This window comes from Maniola hyperantus, chromosome 15 (genome assembly GCF_902806685.2).
Source record: "Maniola hyperantus chromosome 15, iAphHyp1.2, whole genome shotgun sequence".
Lineage (NCBI taxonomy): Eukaryota > Metazoa > Arthropoda > Insecta > Lepidoptera > Nymphalidae > Maniola > Maniola hyperantus.
Genome location: NC_048550.1, coordinates 2,693,738 through 2,721,285, shown reverse-complemented (window position 1 = coordinate 2,721,285; position 27,548 = coordinate 2,693,738). Strand labels below are relative to the sequence as shown.

General features: G+C 37.1%; 2 protein-coding genes across 7 annotated transcripts in view; one reads left to right on the top strand and one right to left on the bottom strand.

Annotated features, from left to right (window-relative positions):
- Positions 1 to 27,548, top strand: part of LOC117988754 (calmodulin-like) — a 178,605-nt gene that overhangs the window by 114,523 nt on the left and 36,534 nt on the right. For 4 of the 6 annotated variants that reach the window (XM_069503582.1, XM_069503581.1, XM_069503580.1 and 1 more), the window contains one exon: positions 6,434 to 6,475. The exons of the other annotated variants lie outside the window; for them this stretch is intronic. In XM_069503582.1, the coding sequence (XP_069359683.1) occupies positions 6,434 to 6,475 (42 nt within the window). The remainder of the gene's footprint in view (positions 1 to 6,433; positions 6,476 to 27,548) is intronic. 6 annotated transcript variants of the gene reach the window in all.
- Positions 11,739 to 23,715, bottom strand: LOC117988983 (troponin C-like). Its single transcript, XM_034976282.2, has 6 exons — positions 23,596 to 23,715; positions 23,340 to 23,379; positions 20,739 to 20,882; positions 16,976 to 17,092; positions 12,151 to 12,421; positions 11,739 to 11,909 (listed from the first exon to the last, which is right to left on the bottom strand). Exons 1-5 carry the CDS (start codon positions 23,596 to 23,598, stop codon positions 12,267 to 12,269), a joined length of 459 nt encoding a protein of 152 aa, XP_034832173.1. The 5' UTR covers positions 23,599 to 23,715; the 3' UTR covers positions 11,739 to 11,909; positions 12,151 to 12,266.

Below are 27,548 nucleotides of genomic sequence, written 5' to 3'. Positions count from 1 at the left end.
TTCTTACTTCTGTCTTCACCATCACCCCTATTATAAATGTGAAAGTGTGTTTCTTTGTTGGTTTGTTGTACAATCACGTCGCAACGAACAACGGATTGACGTGATTTTTTGCATGGGTATAGTTTAAGACTTTGAGAGGGACATATTATGCTATTTTTTATGCCAGAAAATCAAAGAGTTCCCACGGGATTTTTAAAAACCTAAATCCACGCGTACGAAATCGTAGGCATCAGCTAGTATGAAATATAGGGAGTAAGCAGCGTATGAAATTTTAAATTTACAATTTTTATTTTGCTATCATTATTTTTAATGATCAATTAGTTATTGTTATTGATTGAATTTATGGGACTCAAAAGATCCCTTTTCAAACAACAAAGGTGTCAGTCAATGGAAAGGATTGTAATTTTTGAATTATTTTTATTTTATATTATTTTTATTAGTTGTAACTATAATTAGTTTGTTTATTCGTGTAAACTTTGAATGAATAAGAGTTATTTTTGCGACCATTTTTACTGGGATTTTACGACATTTTACAGATTTAAAAAGAGAGCAATTGAAGGAGATGAACAAATAGAATAGAATAGAATGTTTTTTTATTCATGTAAACTTTTTAAAAGTGCTTATGAATAGTCAGGTAGTTTTAATTTACCACTGGTTCGGAATGCAAAAGATGATATATGTGCCATTTAATAGTAAAAATCTTCTATTTTAAGAAAAAAAGTCGCATGTTGTTTTGCAGTGGTGGCATTAAGATTTTGATAGGCATAGTTCAGCCTGGGGAAAATTTTGTCTATCTCGTTTAACAAAATATGAAACAGATTTAGATGATGATTAATTACAATATATTAATGAAGGATATCGCAACCTATTATAGTTTATTAAGGGTTAACTATTTTGAAGGTCAAAAGACAGAAGAGGAAGTAGTATTAACTAGTGAATTGTTTGCATTATCATATTTCAAGTACAGCTCCAAATTTTATATTGCATTTGAAAGACATTTGATAACTGTTCTATGTGTGGGTCTCAGACCGGCAAGGTAGATATGCTGCACAGTTTCTTCTCTTCTTTCTGAACTGTAATACGCACCTTACTGCACACTCAAATGCTGTTCTGGTGAAATGGTCACAACTCACAAGTATCTAACACACCTTTACATTTAAAAGAAAACAATTTTTTATAGGTACGGTATTTACATATTAGTTACCTATTCATTAGTGTAGTGGTTAGTACATTTCTCAGCAAAGATACTATGTTTTTGATGAAAATGGATCATGATTTAAAAATTTTTGACCAGCTCTATCAAAATATATGAACACTATCCCTCTAACAAATAAACCTGGAATAGCGGTGGAATAGTTATACTCTGTTTTGTCTTTTTCCTTCAAATGTCAAATTACTGATGACAGAGAAAGACAAAACAGAGTATAACTATTCCACCGCTATTCCAGGTTTATTTGTTAGAGGGTTTAAGTTTAGTATAGCACCATCGAATATTTTCGCGAAGTCGTATAAATACATTAAACATTTTATAAAGTCTGCCAGCAGCTCTTGTCAGTGGTAGTTTCTTACAGAATCGGTAGTGAAGAGACTTTTCATAAGTATAATGAAGTTGGACTTGGATTTCACGAAACAATATTTATTATTGGTTGGTTGATAGCCCAGTCTTTAATTTTTTTTGAATAAAACCTATATAGCATAATCTATTTACTGTACAATCATTTTACGCTGAACAACCAGGGAGATTCTGTGCGCAAAATATATTTGCCCAGTTATTTAAATAAATTTCATATAATCATTCATTCAATAAAATGGCTCGTTTGTAATTGATAGGCAATAGGCATGCCTGGAATTTTACGCTCATGTGGGTTGGTCCCTGACCGGATGGGAAGAGTTGGACAAAAGGTCTTGTGACAACCATTTCGGATGTCATATTACATGGTTAACCAATTTTGAATATCCGTTACGAATAGGATAAGCTAGTACATAATAGGAAAGGCATAACACTGTGGAATATAGAATCGAACATGAGAAACCTTTAGATATAAAATACAAGTTGCAAGGTTAAGTTGATTAACGTTAAGTTCGTCAACGAAAGAAAGTTGTATAGAAGCAGGCGTTACTTTGCGGAAGTCCATGATATACAATGAACCAAAAGCTTAATTTGCTGTTATCCGCTGAAAACGATCAAATCTGTATGGTGCAACATGCAGCATATTAAGCTTTTGGTTCATTGTATAACGAAAGAAAGGTCTATTTGGACGCTACGACTATATTATTATGCTTTGAAGATTTGCGTGCTACAGTATGTAGGTAGTTATAGTACGTGAAAGGTCGAGACAATCGGGGTATGAGGCGGGGCGACATCCCGCACACCCGCACAGCGCCCGCGCTTGTTCGCATCGGGTTAGCGCGGGGGCTGTGCGGGTGCGCGGGGCGTTCCCGCCCCAATTGCCATCTTGACCTGTCGCGTTCTATACATGCTACGTACCTACTACCACAGTTTTAAAACCTGGTTTCCAAACCGGTGGTGGAGTCTTGACTTAGCAATGACACAAGTTGTCCTACACGAAATAAAGTTCATCGAAATTGGAGTCCAATAGACCTTCACTACTCTATCGTCTCGATTCTCAAAGAACTGAAAATAAATCAAAGGCTTTCCTCACTAGTACAAATTGCGAATCCTCAAGTTCTTTGGACACATCACAAGGAAGAGTGGTACCATCGAAACCTTGTGGTACAAGGTCAAGTGGAGGGCACACGTCCACGTGGGCGTTCCCGAATTAGGTGGACGGACTTAACCCGATCCGCAACAAACACACCTGTCTTGTGTGCACATAATGCCAACAACAGAAGTCGCTGGAGGGAGATCGCACGAGCAGCAGTGAAGAATTCATAGCACACTCTGTCCACTTGAACGATTGAGAAGAAGAACTCTATCGTATAGGTTTCTACACTCCACGGGCTTGTGCTGCTCGTGTCCAGTAACTCCCAGCGACTAGATATCGTCTATTATTGTCTGTCTATGCACTACGTTGCAGTTCGGATAGCATAATGGAATTATCCACTTCGACGACGAAATCAGTATCGAATATGTTCCACTTCGTCGCTGCGATCAGCTCTGAAACCCACGGCTGTGCGTTCACAGAATAGCTTCATGATTGTCAGCGCTGTCCACTAATGAAATTTCCAACTGACGCCGAATGTTCCAGACTAATGTTTCAGAACAGTGAGGTGTTAGATTACTAGAGCGTGCAATGCCCCGTAAAAACTGCCTCGAAATATCTGGTGTCACAAGATGCCAGTTGAGTTTTTGTCAGTAAATTGACATCAGACCCTTATTATAAATGCGAAAGTGTGTTTGATTGTTGATTTGTCCTTCAATCACGTCGCAACGGTGCAACGGATTGACGTGATTTTTTGCATGAGTATAGATAAAGACCTGGAGAGTGACATAGGCTATATTGTTTTTATACCGGAAAATTAAAGAGTTTCCCACAGGATTTTAAAGAACCTAAATGCACGCGGACGAAGTCACGAAAGTGATGCAAGCTATATCTGTACCAAATTTCATCAAAATCGGTTGAACGGATGGGCCGTGAAAGGCTAGCAGACATACAGACAGACACTTTCGGATTGGTAATATTAGTATGGATTTATTTATAATCTGCCTGACCATAGCGTTTAAGAATTTTGAGCTTATTTCCATAAGAGGGCCACGATTTAAAGACTTAATGTATGTGATTTGCTTCTCCAGATACGTCATCTCTCTGTTAAACAAAAGCGCCCCCAAGCTGAAATTATTGGTTAATTACAGTGCTTGGATATTAACGCTGTCCTATCAGAGGACATTAGACTTGCAAATAGGGCAATAAAGCTCCGCCACGTCCTTGTATATCACTGTAATGCTAGTACCACACATGTGCATAAACAAAGATTTGAAGAAAACCATGTCCAAACATTGCAGATTGCATAGTGAAAGATTAAAAAAAAATTACATAATTAGCGACGAAATAATGAATAGTTAAAGCATCGATATAAATGACAAGATAATATGGTCAAGCGAAAAAAAAATTTCACTGACTGACTGATGTTGCATTGGTGCATAATTAACATTTACACACCAATGAGTCGGTGCCATTTTGTTGGTTCAATATAACCCTGTCCATATATAAGTCAAATAAAGTACCTAATATATAAGTCAATGAGTTAGTCATAAATTGTTATAAAAATTATACAGACTATTTTTATTATTCAGTTGAAGCGCAAACTAAATTGTAGACTTTAAATATAATTATGAACCAAAAGAAATTGGAGTTCACAAAAATATCCGCGGAATAATGAATAGAGTCATAATTATTATGAAAAGTTCATACAGAATAATTTTCATGTTTAGTAGAAGCGCAAAATGCAAGTTCACGCAAACCTCATTAGTTGCCTTTCCGTGATAGTACGCGACAGGTCGAGATGGCAATCGGAGAGGGAACGCCCCACACATCCGCACAGCCCCCGCGCTAACATGGTGCAGGCGAGCGCGGGTGACATAATAGTGTGCGGGGCGTCCCTCCCGCCTCATACTCAGATTGCCATCTCAACCTGTCGCGGACATAGTTATAGTACCGAATAAAACGAACCAACGCTTTCAGATAATCGGAATTTCAATAGAGAAAAATATTTTGGTGTTTGGAAATGTATAACAGAAATTCTGTTATAGGGGGAAGTGTTATAGAAAAATTCTGTCTAGTAATTGATTGCGCTCGTTGGTACAATGCAATGGAAGTTTTATCTAAAACTAGAGTTTTTGTTTATTTGGAAATGTAACAGAAATTCTGTAGACAACCTCCTTTTTCTACAACCGCACCGCACGCCACCGCAAACAATTTCACCCTCACCACCTGGGTGTCTGGTGCACTTCGACCGCCCGTTGTGCCAGATCCTTTTTTCCACGCTCATGCAAACTGTGGAATCAACTCCCTTCGGAGGTGTTCCCATTAGATTGATTACAAAATGGGATTTTTCAAGGGGTGGACCAACAAATTCCTGAAAGGCCGGCAATGCATTGGTGGTTCCTCTGGTACTGCAAATGTTCATGGGCGGCGGTAACCACTTAACATCAGGCGACCCGACTGCTCATTTGCTCGCCATTTTTATAAAAAAAAAAAGATAAGCCAAGTCAATAACTGAAGAGATTGAACAGAATTGGGGTAAAATTGTTTAGGTACATCATCTTCATGCCTTTCAGCAAAAATTATCAAATCTTACCTAAGTAGGTACCAGACGAATCAATAACTAAATTTTTTTTTATTTTTTATTATCAAATCAAAATACACACAAATCAAAAAGCTTAAACTACAAACACCGAAAAATCCACAGAGGTTTGTCCTCAGTGCCTAGCTGCAACGATTAGGTACCTATTAACTAATTATTTAAAGAAATAATTTACAGTAGGTATAGAACGCGAAGAATCAAGTAAGTATGTAACATATAATCGTGAGTAGGTTTATTAGGTGAATAGGATTAGAATATGCCACTATTTTAAATTTAGTAACGATTACAATGAATGCAGTTTAATATTACGTCTTTAGAGCATCACAAATAAATACACTTACTTACGTCTTCAAAAAAAATGTTCTGGGCCAGAAAGTGAACCGAGTAGCAATAACAAGAACGTAATTATAACAGAAATGAAAGATCTAATACCTTACTTAAAATTCCATAATTTATAAATATAAAACACTTAAAAAACAAGTGACGCTTACCTAGAGGAGCTATCGAAAATGTCTAACCTCATTTTTCAACGTAATCCTATTACTGAGTTTTCGTTTTAAAATACGGGCTTTTCAGAATAAATTGAGACTTGCTTCTGCAAATAATGTTATATAAGTACTGTAGGGGAATATTTTGTTACAGAAGAAATATAATATTTGCACGATTTTAAGTATTAGAAATCCACCAAGGCCGCGATTACACCTGTAAGTTTTACTCACGTAAGTAGCTTACGTAATTAATTGACAGCAAATTTACTAAGGTAAATGTACCTACTTACAAGTCTTTACATTAGTAAATTTGTCGTAAGAAAATCATTTAAGCTACGTATTTACGTGAATTAAATTTACAGGTGTAATTGCGGTCGAACTTCTACTTCGTGAACATGACATAATATTTATTGTCTGTTACTACGTTACTACACCTTTTTATTATCTGTGACAGCCGCATCTTTCTTTGATGAATGAATGAAATTCGTATGTTTAACTTTTACTTCTATAAAATAACTTTAACAAACGCACAAACACACACACCCTTTTTACTCTGTTGCGTTGTTGGTAAAGACACTTGTGACCATTTTGCCATACAATAAGCTCAATGTACAGCATGTCAATCTTCTTGGTCGTGTATATTGCTATGCTTGGTGTATAGGATCAATTTCTTCTTGCAGGCTCGGAGCGCAAGCACCAGTAGCTTTAGGAGTGTAAGTCAGGTAAAGACGTACGTAACGCTTGATCACGCCTGGCCATTTACATCGATGATTTTTTAATTTGGTTGGTTGTTTTCGTCGGCAGTGATTTTCGTTCTGGAATTGACTCAATCTACTTTTTTTATAATTTTGATTTTTTTAAATGATAATTGATGTAAATTATGATTAAGATATGAAATAAAAAATATATCTGAATTTAAAATATTGAACAAATTACAAATATCATTTTAAAAAAATTAGTAAGCAATATACTTTTCAAAGCCTATCGATATGAAATCCTAGCATTTTATTAAACTTTTGGTCTTGAATGGACTACTACTGTCAAAGCGAGCTCAGTAGATCCAGTACCTAACTTAAATCATTGCCACTAACCTTATGTCACAAGTCATTTGCTATTTTACAGTAGTTTGATTAGCAGTAGAGGCAATTATCATCTGCTGTAGAAAAATCAACAATTTGAACAATAAGGTAAGCACTATACCTACATAATATATATAAGAACACACGAACATACAATTAATTTCAACAATCATTAGTTAAAAAATATCTTATTCTAGATGATTAACTACAACACTGAAGATTTTGAACATGTATATTACCTAAGTATAAATATATTACCTACGTATATAAAACGCAAAACTTGAATGAACAAACTTGGATGGAAAAATTGTTTAATTCTATATTATCTACACTAGCTGATGCCCGCGACTTCGTACGCGTGGATTAAGGTTTCTAAAAATCCCGTGGGAATATTATATAATAGTCAATATTATCCCGGAAAAGTAAAACGTTTGAAAAAAGTGACTAAAGCAAAACTCTAGTCTATAAATGTAAAAAAAAGTTCCCACGGGAATTTACACACATAAATCCAGATGGACAAAGTTGCGGACATTATAGCTAGTTTACTATATAAATTGGTTGGGTCACCAATGAATAAGAAATCCCTTAAATGGGTCAAGGGAATGCGAAGAGATTAATTCTACTCCCCTGTGGAAAGTGGCCTCGATTGTCATAAGTTGCGTAGTGTTTTCCATTAGCCATTGTTATTTTCACCATTCCAAGAAGGGTAGGTAAATAAATAAACAATCTTTTATTTATCCCATTAGATTACAACATTTGTAATGGTTTGGTGGCTCAAAATTTTTAACGCCCATCGAGATTTTTGGCTCTATCATTTGTATGGAATTACGTAACAGAGACAGCCCTGTACTAACTTATTTCCGCAGATAGAGTATAGTAACGACGTCGTTAACAATAATCCCAGTCGCATAAACAGCTGCTGGATCTGCGAGTCGATAATATGTAGAGCGAGTTATGTAAACTGCGTCCTGTGACCTACAAACCTATTTCATCCATAATCTTTCACGTTGGCGCAAACTTTCGACATTGGCATACTTATTAGACTTCATTGGGAAAGTCTAGTTGAAAACCGAGTCAAATGGAGAAACTTGGTTCAGCAAAATATCACAGAGTTAAACGTGAGTGATTTCTATGAAACATATATCACACACCGGCTATACTCACGTGTTTAGTCGACGTTAGCCCGACTAAACACGACTCAACCGCGACGCGTGCTGGGATTTTTGCCTTAGATAGAGAGCTGGATAGAGTATAGTAAAGATGTCGTTAACAATAATCCCTGTTTCATAATCTGCGAGTCTATAATATGTAGAGCGAGTTATGTAAACTGCGTCCTGTGACCTACAAATCTATTTCATCCATAATCTCTCACGTTGGTGCAGACTTTCGACATTGGCATATTATTAGACTTCATTGGGAAAGTCTAGCTGAAAACCGAGTTGGAGGAACGTGGTTCAGCTGAATATCAAAGAGTTTTAGCGTTTAAACTATCGTGAGTGATTTCCATTAAACATTATATCACACACCGGCTTTACGTACGTATTGGCCCAGCCCCAGTGCGGATTGGCAGACTTCACACGCCTTCGAGATCATCATGGAAAACTCTCAGGCATGCAGGTTTCCTCACGATGTTTTCCTTCACCGTTAAAGCAAGTGTCATTTAATATTAAAAGCAATATTGCTTTTAAAACACACATAATTCGAAAAGTTGAAGTGCGAGCGCGGGGTCGAATCCCCGACACACCGAAAAGAAGGTCAAAATAGATTTATGCGAAACAGACTCTCCTATTAAATTTCCTTCGAAACTTTTATCTAGATTTTTATTCAAAAGAAACCCTGATTGATGACTAAACAACCTTATTTCCTCAGTAGGTTCTTTTTAGAGTCAGTAACATCTTGTGACCCAAAAACAAATTTCATTCAAAATCACGACGCCTAAGTGCAAAGTTTCATCTTTCAACGTTCTATAGTACAACTTGGGATTACTTCTGACTTGGGATAACTTTCAGACCTATAATAATCGAAGACAGAACTAGTTTTGGATTGTATTTTGTACTCACTGTGTCTTGATAAATTACAGAGCTAGTTTTATACGAATAAAAAAAATCGTTGCGAATCGGACCAATCGTGAATTGGACCAACCGAGAATTGGACTACTAATATGCACACCTGATCGTACGTAGGTATTTATTTGAATAGTTACTTCACGCAAATTAAGGCAGAAACAAATAATAACACGTGACTGACACACGCGTCCGTCTGCTTATAGCTATTTGGACTATAAGTACATGGACAAAAATAATAATAAATAAATAAAAATCTTTTTTATTCGAATAAACTTTTACAAGTACTTTCGAATAGTCGGATGCATCTACTACGTGTTCGGAAGGCCTTTCCTAATGAGAAGAACCAGCAAGAAACTCGGCGGTTGCTCTTTTCAAATATTTGATATAGGTACAAGATTATGCCATGTATAAAATAGTATTTGCAGTCTTGTGCGTTACTGGAACGAGCTGCAGGTCAAATCCACGCTCTTTTATCATTTAGATAATCTTCAATTGTGTAATATCTATGCTTTTTTCAGGAGCATATTTTTAATAGATTTTTTAAACTTGTGCAAAGGTAAGTCCAAAATAGTTTGCGGGGATTTTATTATAAACCCATACCCACAAATGACTTTTGGACTTTCCTGAGGCGGAAGGTAGGAGCTGCAAGCTTGTCTCTGTTTCTAGTTAGCCTGTTGTGTAGATCACCAATTAGGTACCTACCTACTATATACACTGAACTGTGCATACTCTTGGACATAAGTCGCGGCGTAACCTTAAGGCCCTGCTGACATTATCCCTCTGAAACAACTGTTATTCAACACCTATCAGCTAGTCTTTCAAATGTCATCAAAAAAATCTTCGCTTGTGCCGCTTCTAACACGCTTTTGCTCTATGGAAAAGCTTGTGCACCAGTGCCTCCTCGCGTCTCTTTTCATCCTAATATTGAGGTTGTTGACTTGCTTGATTTTTATGTCGTAGTACAGTTCACCGTCACTAGATGGCGGTAAAAATAATGTAAATATGTAGAGGTGTAGATGGGACAAAAGGTAACCAAATGCACAAGGTCAATCGAAACTTGGACGATCGAGACATACCTATTCGCAAAACGACTGTGAACACCTACCAGTCTTAGCTGCCAGCCGCGGAATTATGGAAACGTCCCATAGTTTGTTTCACGTTTAAAACTTCAAATCGTGTGTTTGCTTTCTCATTTCATAGTCGAATTGAAGACTCATTTGCCATTCAGTCGGTGAAAATCGTCCGTAATCGAGCCACGCTCCGTTTTGCCAATTTCAGGAAGAAGCGAATTTATCGTCACGTCAAAAACTTTTCTAATCAGTGATTTATCTTATACGAACTTCGTTTCGTTTGAGGATTTCATTTCAAATGAAGAAAATTGATTTATTCACTTACAGAGACTTGGTAATAGCTAAAATATATATATATATAATATATAGTAAAATAATCTTTAAAAAAAAAACATACTCGTATCTGTCAGTATCATCACCATCATCATCGTAATCAACTGATAGACATCCACTACTGGCCATAGGTCATTTAGCATTGCCAAAAAGAGAGCGAAATTGTTTTTGTTCCTTTCCCGTCCTTACCTACTAAATAACAGATTAAACACAACGAGTTTAATTTCACTTGGGCCTCTGAATTATTAAATCGTAAAAGAAAAGTTATTTGCATTTGTCAATTTTGAGCTGCTCACACCTAACGAAATAATAATTAGGTCGCGTCTACAATGATCGCAAATAAGTACTCCAATTGCGCTTGTACAGCCAAGAACAAGCCACGCTGAGATTTTTTTGTACACTGCACTAGTCGAAGGCCTCGTGTTCAAATAGGACTGCTTTTTTGCGATCTTGTGTACCATGATAAAAAAAAAGATGATATAGATAGCATCCAATGCAACATAAGTACTTAATTGCATAAGTATAATAACTCTACGTTATGATAAATGCAAATACCTACCTACATCTGTCTTTTTTCCAATAACCTCCATTGATGTTTCAAGTGAAATAGTTGCTTAGTTTCTTGCCGGTTCTTCGCAGTATTTGTTTTCCAATCATTTACAAACGCGCATAATTTATATCGTCGCTGATTTGTAGAAAGGGCGAATAAGCCATTTTTTAATACATAAAATTCAAAAATATTCGCCCTTTCTACGACATGTTCTATATTCACTACACATCTGTGCGGTAGTATTCTCACTCTTTTTTTTTTATTTCTATATAAATTCTGAATTCCGTGATTTAGGAAAATAAATTTTATGATCTAGCATAGCGTGATCCCCGTAATAGTTAAAGTTCTGATTGTTATTGTAAACCTATACATATTTAATACGTACTCAGCTATTTTTATTTACTAAAAAGGGTGTAAATGGCAATATAGCGTGCTTACCCAATAGGTAGGTACCCCTATTATACCAAGAAATTAAATTTATTTTAATATAAAAGTTATTAAACGTACTTTTGAGTTATTCTAAGTTTTGAACTCTCGCCCGAAGTTAATATTCAATCTGTCTGTAATCTATTTATATATAACTAGCTTATGCTCGCGACTTCGTCCGCGTGGACTACACAAATTTCAAACCCCTATTTCACCCCCTTAGGGGTTGAATTTTCAAAAAACCTTTCTTCACGAATGCCTGCATGCCAAGTTTCAGCCCGATCCATCCAGTAGTTTGAGCTGTGTGTTGATAGATCAGTCAGTCAGTCAGTTGAAATTTGTGTAGTCCACGCGGACGAAGTCGCGAGCATAAGCTAGTCAAAAATAAAAATGTGGAACTTTTTAATTAAAAACGAAAATGTATTGTGCCGATTTTAAGGAGAGGAAATAATAAAAGTTAATTGAGATAAATAATTTAATTGGAGAATTTAATTTAATTTATCATGTACGATGACTAGAACACGCGGTTGTTACCTTTCTGTGTATGAATTTTGAAATAGATTATAACTTATAAATTATGACTATTGACTTAGTACAGTTATCTTAATCGCCTGTCATCATCTCCATAAACTCTGTAAAAGAAACAAAAAATAACCTTAGTACCTACCTACTAAAATTTTAAAAAAAATACACTTTATTTATAATTTTTATGATAGTGTTTTTACCTACACTTCAAGGTTTCTAAATAAATTTCTAAAGTGTCGCTACTAAATGGCTTCAGTACTGAGAGAACATACATATCTCACATAGGTCGTCCAACGCAGCCAGGATCTCACATAGGCTTGATGCGTCATACCATCATCACATACATACCATCGAAATCAACGGTGCCAGAGGAATCAGTATCAATCTCTGCAATCATCTCATTGAGTTGGTCTGGCGTCAGCTGGTCGTCCAACGCAGCCAGGATCTCACATAGGCTTGATGCGTCATACCATCATCACATACATACCATCGAAATCAACGGTGCCAGAGGAATCAGTATCAATCTCTGCAATCATCTCATTGAGTTGGTCTGGCGTCAGCTGGTCGTCCAACGCAGCCAGGATCTCGCGTAGGCTTGATGTTGGAATATAGCCATTACCTGAAAATTATATATTTATTTTGTTAGTAATTGCTTTTGTGAAGTTTTGTCCAAGGCTAATTAGGTACATTAAAAACAAATTTTTCAAAAGTAGTTATGCTAAGGAATCTTAGGTTGAGTACTTATTAAAAATCAATTTAATCGGTAATCTAATATTAATACCTTGAATTGAGAAAATTTCGAAAGTCATTTTTGATAATGATTCTTTTATAAAAAATATCAACTTATTAAGTTTTGTTAAACTGTTCCAATTTAATTAATTAAAAAATTTCGATCAAAATAGTTCGCTAAATAATATAGTACCGCGACAGGTTGAGGTATGGCAATTGGGGTATGAGGAGGGGAATGCCCCGCACATCCACTCGGGTATCCCGCACCGGGTTAGTGCGGGGCGTCCCCACCCCGATTGCCATCTTGATTCTTGACCTGTCGAGATCAACGTCAGAGCTTTGACCTCTAGATGACATCATAACAAACACATAATTAGCAACAGTAATTAGATAATATCATCATCCAGCATCATTCTGCAATGGCGACCTTGTACAGGAAAGCACAGCATTGGCAGACCCCTCACTAGATTGACAGACGCGACGGCATCAAACGAGTCGCTGAGCGACCATGGTCTGTGGTGTGGAAGTCCTTACAAAAGAGTAGAGACATATGCCTAGCAGATAACGTGTCGGTTAGCGACAACGACGATATTATTATACACAGTTAATTTAAACTTTAAAGATATAACCATCCAAATATTTGGGGCACGACGAAAGTATGTTAAAGATTTTCGAAGTAAATTCAAATTATTACGCTCAGAATATTTTATTGAACTTATGCATTGAATGCAATATGAAGTGAACGTAATAAAAATGTCAGTACCCAGTGATTGCAAACAAAACAATCCGGCGTCAGGTAGGTATAAAGATGTGATAGGCCACTGATCTCTATTAATACACGCTGGACTTGCGATTGTCGACCTGTTTTTGAAGCCACTTGATTTTTGTCATTCTGACGCTGATAAACAACATGACATGACATGGTTATTCCAAGGGCAGATCAAAAGGCAGAGATAATCACTAAACATCAGGTGACCCTTCTGCTCGTTTTCTCGATATTTTCATTTAAAAAATGAGAAAAGAATAGCAGCGAGCGTCATGTGCGTATGTATACTCGAAACTAAATTATAGTGATAGGACATAATATTATGTTAACATAGTGTCAGCCCAAAGGTCATTCATTGATACAAAGTGTCAATTTTAATTCCCCTTACACTGGGCCGGGCGCTTCTAATCAGCATGAAAAATAACTAACATTTTGTATGGCACACCTCTTCCAGCGTACTTGTATAGGTCCATTTCAGTGGTACAGGCAGAGAGTGTAATCCTATCGTGCGCCGAATATTTGCCGTGTTGAAATAACTACGAGCTCAAAATATTTCGCGTCAAAAGCTTTTTAGGTTTTTAAAAAAAATATAAATGCAGAACTGTTGTACATCTTGGCTTTTTCATAGGCTATTTTGAAACAAACAAATTTCCTAAAAAAGTTTATTTTTATGTTATGTTGAATGAAAATTAAATTGTAAGTTACTTTCGCGGGCGGGAGTTTGATCGTCTAACTTTTCGAAGTTATGTACGTTTTAAGTAGGTAGGTACTTAGATATCAATTGCTTTAACAGTAAGGAAACCTGCATGCCTGAGAGTTCTCCATCATGTTCTAAAAGGTGTGTGAAGTCTGCCAATCCGCACTTGACCAGCGTGGCAGACTATGGCCAAAAACCCTTCTCTGAGAGGAGACCCGTGCTCTGTAGTGAGCCGGTGATGGCTTGATCATGATGAACCACAAATTCACGATTTTCAGATTTTTCCCCTAATGTCTATAATGTCTATACCTAGAATCATGAAATTTTGCAGGTAGGTCACCTGCAAAATTTCATGATTCTAGGTCAAAGGGAAGTACCCTGTAGGTTTCTTGACAGACAGACAGACAGACAACAAAGTGATCCTATAAGGATTCCGTTTTTCCTTTTGACGTACGGAACCCTAAAAATGAATATTTAGGCATTTTCACATAGTATCTGGTAGCGGCGCCAAGTGGGGACAGTTAGTTAGTCAGTACTGCGCGATAAATTCTACTGTTTTCGCAACTTCAATCAGATGGGAAGCAGTTGGCGAAGCGCCAAGGAATTGATCGTATCGAAGCGAATATTTATTTATTTTGCTGCTGCTGTTTATGACTTACATCTCATCTTTAATATATAAAAGGAAAAGGTGACCGACTGACTGACTGACTGATCTATCAACGCACGGCTCCAACTACTGGACGGATCGGGCTGAAATTTGGCATGTAGAATGTAGATAGCTATTATGACGTAGGCATCTGCAAGAAAGGATTTTTGAAAATTCAATCCCTAAGAGGGTGAAATAGGGGTTTAAATTTTTTGTAGTCCACGCGGACGAAGTCGCGAGCATAAGCTAGTAGTAAATAAAATTAAATGCTCGCTTCCTTTGTAAAGCTGAATAAAAAAGCTAGCCTGTAAAGCTAGTCTGTTTCAGTACAATGAAAAAACTTTTGTTTGCGACTCTGCAGCTGCACTGATTTAATCAAATAATGAAACTCTAACACACCTACTTTTCAGCAAACAGCAAGCGACTGTTCTGCTGCAAATAAAACCCGCTAATACAATTTAGTTGGTACATACAGGGTGTAACCAGAACGCTGCCAAAAACGAAGACAGGTGATAGTACTGATGATTACTGATATGATACCACAAAACAACGAAAAAATATATTAAAAAATGCTATAATTTTGTAAAAGTTTACGATAGTTGCAAATAAAACATTAACGAATGTTGTGTAAGTAGGCTACTCGGAGTCAAAGCCGCGTCGTAGGCAGGGCATTGCCCCGAGTTTTGCACGTTATACATTGCGGGTTTGAAAAATACTAAATCACTAAAACTACAAAATGAGGCAAATGGTTATTGGTATTGGATTGTGTTTAGGCAGTATAACTATAACGCTAAGTTTTTTTTAGCGTTCTGATTATATCCTGTATACTATGAGTATTTTAGCAAATATATAGAAAGTAAGCGGTAATAGCCTAGCCACTAGTGGCTCAGACGCTGGCCTTCTATTTGGGACGTCAGGGGTTCGATCCCGGGCACGCACCTCTAACTTTCAAGTTATGTGTGTGCTAAGCGATCATTATCAAATGATAGACGTCCACAGATAGTCATAGATCTCTTGTACGGACAAGATCTTGCGCCGCCTGAATCCAGCGGCTCCCTGCGACTCGTTTGATGTCGTCTGTCCACCTAGGTGGGACGACGACCTAGCCGAGTTGGACTCGACGGCTAACCGCTTTCTCGAAATAATATAAAATTCTCGAAGTTTTAGTTGAATAGTATAAAATTCTTTTGTTCAATACAATTTATTATAATTACAGTGTAGACTTCACTATATTTAAGACTTAATAAATTGGGAGAGTGACGTTACAGTAACGTTGTTTCAAATTAACGCGCTCTTTTAAATATTTAAATGTTCAAAGGCATTCTAAGAGTAGATAGTAACGCATTGTTTTTTGTAATTAACTTGTAACATATTGCATATTTTGTTTTAAATTACGTTTATGTGTGGTCGTGTAGAGAAGATAGAGTGTACCTAACTGTCGATTCCGCTAATTATAACGATGACACACGTCAGTACTTCCTTAATTAAATTTTTGATAGAACATTTTTTTTTATTTGGCAGCGGTGATAGCCTGGTGAACTTCTCTATATATAAAAATGAATCGCTGAATGCGTTGCTGATCGCAAATCTCGAGTACAGCTGAACCAATTTCGCAAATTCTTTTTTCATAATATTTATTCCTTGAAGTACGAGTAAGAACCATCTTACGGAGAGAAACATTTAAAAAATTTGAATCGACTGTTAGGCGGTACGAAGTTCGCTGGGGCAGCTAGTAACACTATAAAATTATAAAATACTAGCTGACGCGGCGAACTTCGTACTAACAGTCGATTCTTTATTTTTGTTAATAAATAGGTACTTTAAATTTTTCTCTCCGTAAGAACCACCCTCGTACCTACTTCAAGGAATATTATAATTAGAACTGTTCTCGAGGTTTGCGATCAGCAACACATTCAGCGATTCATTTTTAGCCGACTTCCAAAAAGGAGGTGGTTCTCCATTCGGCCCGTTACTGAACTCCGAAGCTGTGTGGATTTGGGAAGATTTGCTGGTGAATTGATATTTCAGGTACTGTTTCTAGTTTCTACGCGTGTGAATGAAGTCGGGCGAGCATAAAAGAAACTAGAAATCAAAGCGTGTAGCTCGCCCGACTTCAACATACATACCTACATGTGTAGAAACTAGAAACAAAAGTTATTTTTTACTTTGTAGTGGTTTTGGAAGTCGGTATTTTTAATAAAAAAAATTTAATAAAGAATTAAATGAGTATCACTTGTTTTATCGGTAAAGGAAACGTCGTGAGTCTGCCTGCATGATGTGTGAAGTCTGCCAATCCGCAGTTGGCTAGGACCAAAGGCTCTCTCAATAAACTTACCTTCTTTGTCGTAAAGTCTGAAAGCTTCTTTAAGTTCCTTCTGTAACGCTTCATCATCTTCATTCAAAAAGTGTGTTGCTACTCGGACAAACGAGTCGAAGTTAAGCTTTCCTGAACCTGCAAATAAATAAAAAATATTTTTTTACTTGATTCAATAGCCCTTTACCTGTTGGGTATCAGTACCCTTATTAAAAATGCGAAAGTGTGTTTGTTTGTTGGTTTGTCCTGAAATCACGTCGCAACGGAGTAACGAATCGACGTGATTTTCTGTATGGGTACAGTTAAAGACCTGGAGAGTGAAATAGGCTACTTTTCATTCCGGAAAATCAAAGAGTGCCCACGGGATTTTTAAAAAACCTAATTCCACGCGGACGAAGTTGCGGGCATCAGCTAGTTTGACTATATATATATCAAAAATAAATTATTTCTCAGTGATTATTAAAGAGAGGACTTCCACACGCCTCAGTATTGCGGGCGCCGGCCGCCTGAATCCGGCAGCTCTCTCTTTTAATGTCGTCGTAGGAGAACTGACTTAGCTCAGCGGGTTGCGAAGCTGAAGTGGCGATGGGAAGGCCACAGAGTTCAAAAAACCAATAGACGTTGAAGTCCCAATGTGCTAGAATGGTTATCTTGCGCCAGAAAGCGCAACGTAGAAGACCTCCCACTACGTGAACAGACGACCTCAAACGAGTCCCAGGGAGTCACTGGTGCAGGCGGCGCGAGACCGTGAGGTGTGGAACTCTATAAGAGATATTTTAATGTAGATAACGGGTACATACCACGATTAATTTGGCGTTTTTATTTGTCGATATTTTAACCCAATTGCACGGGTCGTGGCCACGACGGGACTGCGGTGCTGCGATAGATGAAGTTCGAGCTGTAGCGAACTACTTACCCTCTTTCTTATTCTTTTCGCTCTAGCTTCTCTATAAAATACCTATATCCAGCAGTGGACGTCTATCGGTTGACGATGATGACTAATAATATTACCTACTTATCAATACCATTAAATGTAGCGAGACAAATAATTATTAATCTTGACCAAAACTTAATGTTTTCAAATAGATATTCCTATGCAATATCTAATGTGAAAATTCCGATATGTAAATGAGCCGATTTGGGTGAAAAGGGCTGTAAGGGGCTCTTAGTATGCAATGCAAGTAGGGGAGAGTGGGGTGGATCGGGCATCAAAACGTCCCCGATTTTAAATGCGTCCATTATTCTAGTACCGTTAGCATATTCAATAGCTGAGCGGGTTTAATTCAATTGCAGGCAATGATGTATCTGTAGAACTAGGTATAGTCCGCGACAGGTCGAAATGGCAATTGGGGTATGAGGTGGGGGAGACGCCCCGCATACCCACACGTCACCCGTGCTCGCCCGCACCTGGTTGGCGCTGGGGCTGTGCGGGTGTGTTGGTTGCACTGGATGCAAGTGGCGCAAGGCCGTGGCATGTGCAAGTCCCTACAAGAGACCTATGTCCAGCAGTGGACATCTAATGATGGAAAAAAATGAAAGAGAACTAAGTTGGCGAAAGGTTTTGTTTGAAATAGCCTCTGTATTATACTTATTTAGTTCGATCGTGTCAACTAAGTATATAAACCAAATTGTAGTTCCATGTCGTGTTTATTTCAAATTCAACAAATCAGACCACTCGTTTGAAATGAATTGAAATGAAATGAAAATGAAATGATTTTATCTCCATTCAAGTAAAAAGAAAAACAATATCCAGTCGTACGCCGTAATTTCAGTCCTTAGAACGTCTAAAAATACCCCAGCAACATCAAAGTGAGGTAAAATAATAGCATCTTTGACGACTAGTGACGTGCACGAGACATGTTAACGTTAACGATTTTAAGCTTATTTCGTGGTTCAACGACATATTTTAATGTAAATAACGGGTACATACCACGATTAATTCGATGTGCCACTATATACCTAGACTAGTGCGCGAAGCGATTGTAATTCGCAAACACCAGAATTTCAATCGTGAGGATGGTTTTAAAATAGCAAGTACTTATGTGGAATCCAGTGGTAGGATTATTATGCAAACCAAGACAGCATCGTACGACATCGAAAGTTAATAGTGACGTTGTGAGTGTATTTTGCCGGACAGCTCGTGAAGTTCCAGCGAGAAGAACAAGAAAGAGAGTAGTTCGCTACTGTCATAACAGCTCGAACTTCATCCCTCTCAGCACCGCAGTCCTGTCGTGACCACGACTCGTCCAATTGGGTTGAAATACCGATAAATTAATCGTGGTATCTACCCGTTAACTACATTAAAATGTAATGTTAACGTTACCCGAATAGCCTCTCTTTCCGTTATTTCTCTGTCTATATACAAATTTGTTCCTACCACGAATAACTTAAGCAATTTTAGAGAACCTTTTAGGAAAGCACGCTTCAACCCTAGACCTCAGCAGTGCTATTTTTACCAGGTATCAGCAACCGCCGAATTTCTTGCCGGCCTTTCCCTGTAGGAAGAGCATTCCCAACCAGTAATGGTAGATTCTCTTGAAGATTCAAATTTGTGAAAGATTACTACTTACTTAATTTTAAAAAAATCCTCTTTCTATTCCATTATTATTGTTAGGAGCCATAACTAGTCACTTTGTTTATAGCGTTTGTAAACCATGAGAAAGCCTTCGTTTCGTTGGAAACTTCAGTTGTATTTTGGTCACCGTAGAGATGCTGGATGGTATAAATTATATTATCATTCATGGACGAAAAAAAAATCGTTATTTCAGCCCTTAAAATAACTGAAAATACCCCAGCAACATCAAAGTGTGGTGAAATAAAAGCATCTGCCATCTAGTGACGTGCCCGTGACATGTAGTTAACGTTACTCGAATAGCTTCTTAAGGTTAGTTTTATTATTATTAGTATTAAATACAAAGTGGAACGATTCGGTCCTTTATTTGTTAGATATTGCACTAAAGTTCCACGAACACGAAGGTGATCAAAACGAGTGTTTATGTGTTGTTCTAACTGCTTTATTTTCACGATTCGTGCCGGATTAGTGTTTACGAGCTCTCAAGACCTTAGACTGTTGCTCACACTTTAATTATCACGGCCTCTACCTATGTACTAAGTACGCATTAGACGAGCCATTCCAAACAATATTTTTTGCATAAATAATATAAGTAGTACGCGGCAGAAAATAAAATACATCGAGCTTTAAGAAGGAGATAGGAGATTTGTAAAGCTTAGTCTCTCTCGTTGAGACCGGCAAAACGTCACATAGCTATGAGTGACAAAGACAACGCTCAATAAAGCCGAAATGTCATTCTAAAGGCCGATGTACACTATTTTTTGCCGCGTAAACTTAATAACCATCTGTTGCGCGATTGCGGGAGAATGACAGCTACAATGTCACGATCGCAATCACCTCTGATTGGTTGACGCTCGCTCACTATTGGCTACAATGCATTGTTGCAACAAGAATCGCATAACAAATTGGGATTGTTATAATGATTGATGCAGGTTTTATCGGGGGTGTCCGGATAATGCTGAGCTGGGACCATTTTTCGGGTTGTGCCACAAATGACAATTTGTTCCGGCGCTTCTTTTGCTTGTTCTCAGGTGGAAGAAGCGCCGGAACTAGCTCTTAGTTTTAAGATGTGATGTGTGGCACAGTAAATAAACGTCTTTTCTATCTTTCTATTAGGAGTATATAGGTGGTGGTCTGTGTTGCTATCCAAACCACATACAAAATAGATCATGGACACGGACGGGACATTGTCTTGTGGGATAAGATACTTACCATCAACATCCTCGTTTTCTAAGATCTGGTCCAGCTCGTTGTCATCATAGCTGTGCACCATTGTGTTGAGGATGGTCCTCACTTTCTCCTTCTCGATACGTCCCTGTTTGCTAGAGTCGAACATACTGAACGCCCGGCGGAGCACTGCGGGTAAAACATTTTTTTTAAATTCCTTAGCCCTTGACTGCAATCTCACCTGGTGGTAAGTGATGTTGCAATCTAAGATGGATGCGGGGCGGGCTAACCTGGAAGGGGTATGGCAGTTGTTATTAAACCCATACCCCTTTGGTTTCTATACGGCAACGTGCCCAAACGCTAAATCACTTGGCGGCACGGCTTTGTCGGTAGGGTGGTAACTAGCCACGGCCGAAGCCTCCCACCAGACAGAAGTAATTTATTGCTATACCCTAACTATGCACCATTGTGTTCAGGGTGGTCCTAACTTTCTCCCTCTCGATACGTCCCTGTTTGCTAGAGTCGAACATACTGTACCCGTAGTACAAGATTTTACGTCTCACCAAACCAAACCAAATTCGAGAGTCGAAATACTTCCGCGTTACAGTAAACTGGATCTTAAATGCCTTGTTTTAAAGCTCAAGTTTGTCTACACTTCTACAGCCAGCGCTCCAAGCGGAAACATTGCGAAATTAAAATCAGTGGCATTGAATATTTGACTTCAATTCAAGGCTGTTTAGGTCCATTTTACTGTAACGCGGAAGTATTTCGACTCTCGAATTTGGTTTGGTTTGGTGAGACGTAAAATCTTGTACTACGGGTACGGAACGCCCGGCGGAGCACTGCGCGTAAAAAAAATTTTTAAATTGAGATTCAAGTTAGCCCTTGACTGCAATCTCACCTGGTGGTAAGTCAACAGTCTAAGATGGAAGCGGACTAAACTGGAAGCGGTATGGCAGTTTCTATTAAACCCACCCTTTTGGTTTCTATTCGGCATCATACCGAAACGATAAATTGCTTTGCGGCACGGCTTTGTCGGTAGGGTGGTAACTAGCCAATTTATTATAAGTTCCGCAAATTGCGCGTGGCCGTCATTTTAGTGACGTCAGCACCAGGCTGGTTTCGAGCTGATGGTACATTTTTATTTCGACTGACGTAAAAATGACTTTATTTCGATGTTAATGAGACATGGTTCCAGCGCAATAGCAATTTGCGGCACTTATACTACACCTAACTGCACAAAGTTAGGTAGTATGTCATTAGTCGGTTGCACATGATTTATGTACAATATCGGTGTAGCGCATTCACTTAAAAAATCGATACCCGAGCAGTGAGTAGAAACTATATCTGTACTATCGTATTTTTGATCCTAACCCCTTTCCATTATCCATACTACTTATCCATATCTAAATCTTTTTTATTTTTTTATTTATTTATTCATAATAATTTTACAAAGTTTCCTACATATCTATCTCGCCAAACTGGCCCACCAGTTTGTTGGCGAGGTGGCGCTCTTAATACTAAGTACATAACTTACTAGTATATTTCCTTAACGCTATTCATACACCTATATCTATTCTTATAATAAAAACTGTACTACATACTAATTTAAACCTACCTACTTCACTAAAAGATAATACTTCCATACTATATTTAATATTATAAATGCGAAAGTGTGTCCGTCTGTCTGTCTGCTAGCTTTTCACGGCCTTTATACGGGTACGCGGGTATACGGTTTTAAATTGAATTAAAATGGAGTAGACTGAAAATTGTCGTCTATTTGAGCACCTGTATAGTGAAAACAACTTCAACTGTATTTTTAATAAAAACTTTTATACCTAGAAGTTGGATATTAAATTTTCTAGTTGAAAGCGACCGCATGCATGCGGCTTATATTATCATAGCTTTATTCATTCTATTTATGCTATCCGATGACAAACACAATAAAAGTTCTCGGTATTTATATTAGCTTCGTAAGCGATGATATTATAAGTCCCGCAAATTGCTATTGCGCTGGAACCATGTCTCATTAACATCGAAATGACGCCATTTTGACGTCATTTGAGGTATATTTAAGTAAAAATATACCGTCAGTTCGAAACTTCAGTCTTGTGCTGACGTCACTAAAATGGCGGCGCCTTAGCAATTTGTGGGATTTATAAATGCGAAAGTGTATAAAATATACCAAACAACAGAAAAACAATTTTACTATGATATTTCAGCGTTTGTTAAGACGATCGTAGTCGGATTTTAGTTTTCAACTTTTACCTTTTCACGACGTACCTAACCACTATCAAACTTGACAAAAGGCATGGAGAAATTTGAAGATAGCTTTCATTCTGGATACGGACATAAAAAATAAAATAATTAAAATAAAAATATTTTTTATTCAATTAAACTTTAACAAGTACTTTCGAATCGTCAAATGCATCTACCACTGGCTCGGAACGCTTTCCTTTCCTACCGAGAAGAACCAGCAAGAAACTTTAGTACCTACTTAGGCTATTTTTTTTAATATCCTGGCTCACCGGAGATCTATTTTCTCAGCGAACCAGGATGTTTTACAAAAAAAAACAGATGAAAGAAGCAGCCATTGGCTACTCATTTACGAATCAAAAGTTTACAATAAAAAATTAAAATACTCACTTGTTATTTGCTCATCATCCATTTGGGTAATTTGGGTTGTCTGTAAAGATGAATAATTCAATTAAAAAAACCGCAAAAAATAAAATAAAAAACACTATGATGACGCTTCAAATATAATAAAAAATTGACAATTATTCATGAAATAAATAAAAATAAGAATAAATTTTATATATATTTTTTCAGAATGGATTTTTTAAAATGGAATTAAGATAATTTCACAATCACATAACAGAAAAAACGTAAATTAAAATCGAACCATTTTGCTTTTTTAATTTTGAGTTAGCCTCGTGCACAGATTAAAACTTTAGCCTAGAAAGCGCGGGAACGTCAAAGCGCGCGCCAGAACCAACTGGCCATCTTGTTCCACGTTCGAAATTTAAACCAGTATCAGGAATGCTTGGGCACAATAAACGCAGCAATAAAACTTGAGTAAACATTGCATGGGGTGTCATTGAAATGATGTTAAAGTTTTACTGTCAACGGCGAATTTTTTTGTGAAGGAAAACATCTGCATCCCTGAGAAACCTCCATAATGTTCTCAAAGGTGCCAATCTGCACTTTGCCAGCGTGATGGACTATGGCCGTAACTCTTTAAATTCTGACCCGTGTTCAGTAGTCTGCCAGTGATGGGTTGATAGATGTACAGTATAAAAGGTATATTTAAAGTTTATTTAATGACTGATAATGGATTGTTTATAACATCGACCTGCCTATAAGATCCAAAGGGTGTAGATTCGAGTCCTATATTATTCAGAATCTTTGTACGACCTGAATCCTCGTGAACTTAGGTTTTTAAAAATACCGTGGCAATTTTATTTTGCAGTTAAAAAGTATCCACCAGGATGCAATCTATTTCTGTACCATATTTCGACAAGACCGGTAAAATAGCAACAGACACACAGATGCATTTTCACAATAATTTAAATATATAAAAGGAAAAGGTGACTGACTGACTGACTGATCTATCAACGCACAGCTCAAACTACTGGACGGATCGGGCTGAAATTTGGAATGCAGATAGCTATTATGACGTAGGCATCCGCTAAGAAAGGATTTTTGAAAATTCAACTCCTAAGGGGGTTAAATAGGGGTTTGAAATTTTGAAGTCCACGCGGACGAAGTCGCGAGCATAAGCTAGTCTAAATATATAAAAGGAAAAGGTGACTGACTGACTGACTGACTGATCTATCAACGCACAGCTCAAACTACTGGACGGATCGCGCTGAAATTTGGCATGCAGATAGCTATTATCACGTAGGCATCCGCTAAGAAAAGATTTTTGAAAATTCAATTCCTGAGGGGGTGAAACAGGGGTTTGAAGTTTATGTAGTCCACGCGGACGAAGTCGCGGGCATAAGCTAGTAATAATATAATTAAGAAAGGATTACTAAAAGCTTATATTTAAGCCTTAATTAACTTCATAATTAAGCTCTTTGTGGATAAATGATGTAGCGGACGGTAGAGTACCTATTCGTACAACTGTGGTATGAGCTTGCATATTATATATTTTATTGTACTATTTTACTATTTTATTGTATCCCGCAAACTATTTTGGACTTACCTTTGCACAAGTTTAAAAAATCTATTAAAAATATGCTCCTGAAAAAAAGCATATTACACAATTGAAGATTATCTAAATGATAAAAGAGCGTGGATTTGACCTGCAGCTCGTTCCAGCAACGCACAAGACTGCAAATACTATTTTATACATGGCATAATCTTGTACCTATATCAAATATTTGAAAAGAGCAACCGCCGAGTTTCTTGCTGGTTCTTCTCGGTAGGAAAGGCATTCCGAACCAGTGGTAGATGCATCCGACTATTCGAAAGTACTTGTAAAAGTTAATTCGAATAAAAAAGATTTTTACTTTATTTATTTTGAATAAAAGACAAAACTATATAAAAATGTACATACAAAAGTAAGTATTTTACCTTTAAAAAAATACATTGTGAGGGTAAAACTACTGGACAGTATATAATTTATTCTTGAATATCCGCATAGGGAATAGTAAGGGTACAAAATAATATAGAAACTGTTTTACTGAGCTGTTTTTGTGTACTTATTTTTAGGTAAGTGCACGAATACAAAATGTAACGTTTATTTTTATGTAAAAAGGTTGCCTGGAAAGAGATCGTGCATAGCGATAAAACCTACAATTTGTACAGTGTATTTTTTTTCGCAAACTTTAGGTATGCTTTGTTTTAAGTAAGCAGGTATCTAAATTTTGTCACACCTAAATTTTAGAGTATTCGCATCCTCTTCTTACTAATATTATTATGAAAAAGTCATGATTCCCAAATGTCATGATTCTAGGTCAACGGGAAGTACCCTGTAGGTTTCTTGACAGACAGACAGACAACAAAGTGATCCTATAAGGGTTCCGTTTTTCCTTTAGAGGTACGGAACCCTAAAAAGTAAAGTAAATATTATAAACTAGGTCTTAGAACAGTCAGTAAAGAAACTTGTCGCTTGTCCATTATTTCTCTATTTCCCAAGAGCTTTCAATGATGGCCGTACAAAGTTTTCAAATCAGAGAAACACTATCTTTGCGCCTCTTGGGACTGCGGTTTCTCATCGTTCATTATCGACTCAAAGTTGGTTTTGAAAACTCAAAACATTTTCTCGTGATATTTTTTGTGACAGTCGTAAACAGCTCTGATGGGTTGACACTCTTTTACTATTGACTGAATTAAAGAATGTGGCTGCAATGCGTCCTACCTAATTTTTTGATAATAAATAATAATAAAATAAATAATACCCTTCCAGCATCACTTTTCGCCTCCAATTATAATATGAGTACCTTCAAGTCAAGAGTGAATAGGCATCTTCTAGGCAAGCGCGCTCCATCTTAGGCTGCATCATCACTTGCCACCAGGTCTGATTGCAGCCCAGCGCTAGTCTATAAATTTAAAAAATAAAACCTACATTTAGATTTCTACATTTATTATACGTTTTAAGAAATTAAATATCACTTGCTTTAACGGTGAAGGAAAACATGGTGACGAAACTGCATGCCCGAGAGTTCGCCATAATAATATTCTAAAAGGTGTTTGAAGTCTGCCGATCTACACAATATGAACACCGTTCTAGACCACGCAGGACCACAGTGTACCACGGTGGCCCACATTGGACCACGCTAGACCACACTGTGCCTTGCTAGACCACGCTGTACACTCGATATTAGACCAGTTATATATAGTGATGATGATGATGTATTTTAATTTCTATTTAGTAAGACTGATTAGAAATTTAGAACCAACTAGGCTAACACTTTACAGCGCTTTCAAAGCGCAATGATAATACACAGCCTAACAACACTGAACAAAATAAGCGGCGCGGCGGTTCAAAAGCTCTGCGTTCCACTTAAAACTCTCCTAATTCTCTTTTGTAAGCAAAACCGCTGCACGGAGTTTCATGAGCGATAATTAACCGCAATGAAATCTACGTCACGTTTCGGAGCTTACCGCATAAATTAAATGGCTCAAATCTGGACGTTTATTCGCTTATGTTCAAACAAAGTCACTGATAAAAATTTAATTTAGTTCAATTTATTTATTTATTCTTATTTTTCATGTACCAAAATTGTAGTTTCAAAGTAATAATGAAACAAGTTACACTGAAAATGCTTCAAAACATAGATATTTTCCATCTTCTCATTCCAGATTGTGAGTAAAGCCTAAGTATTAGAATTATGAAATGAATACAAGAATCCTTAGTTAACATATTACAAAAAAGGGATTTTATATTATAACTAAAAACAACGCATGTTTTAATTTATTTATAGTAACGGCCGAAATGATTAACCGATTTTGATGTTTGGTACAGAGATAGCTTGCATCTCGGAAACATAGGTTATTTTTTTATCCTGAAAAATAAAAGAGCTCCCACGGGTTTTTCAAAAACCTTAATCCACGCTGACGAAACCGCAGGCATCATCTACTGTAATTAATGCTACGTTATATTGTAACGAACCGCTTTGATTTAAATGAAACAAATATTTTTGCATTTACTATTAATTGAAATACACAGAGAAATTTGCTTCAAATAAACACGAACATTATTTTCACTGAAAGAAACAGCTTTGAACCGAATAAATTTAATGAATGGTTGTGCTTCTTTATTGTGTAACACTCGTTGCTTATTACAACGACGTCCTACATAATATTACACTTACCTTTGATTATACTGAATATGCTAGGCTGTACAAT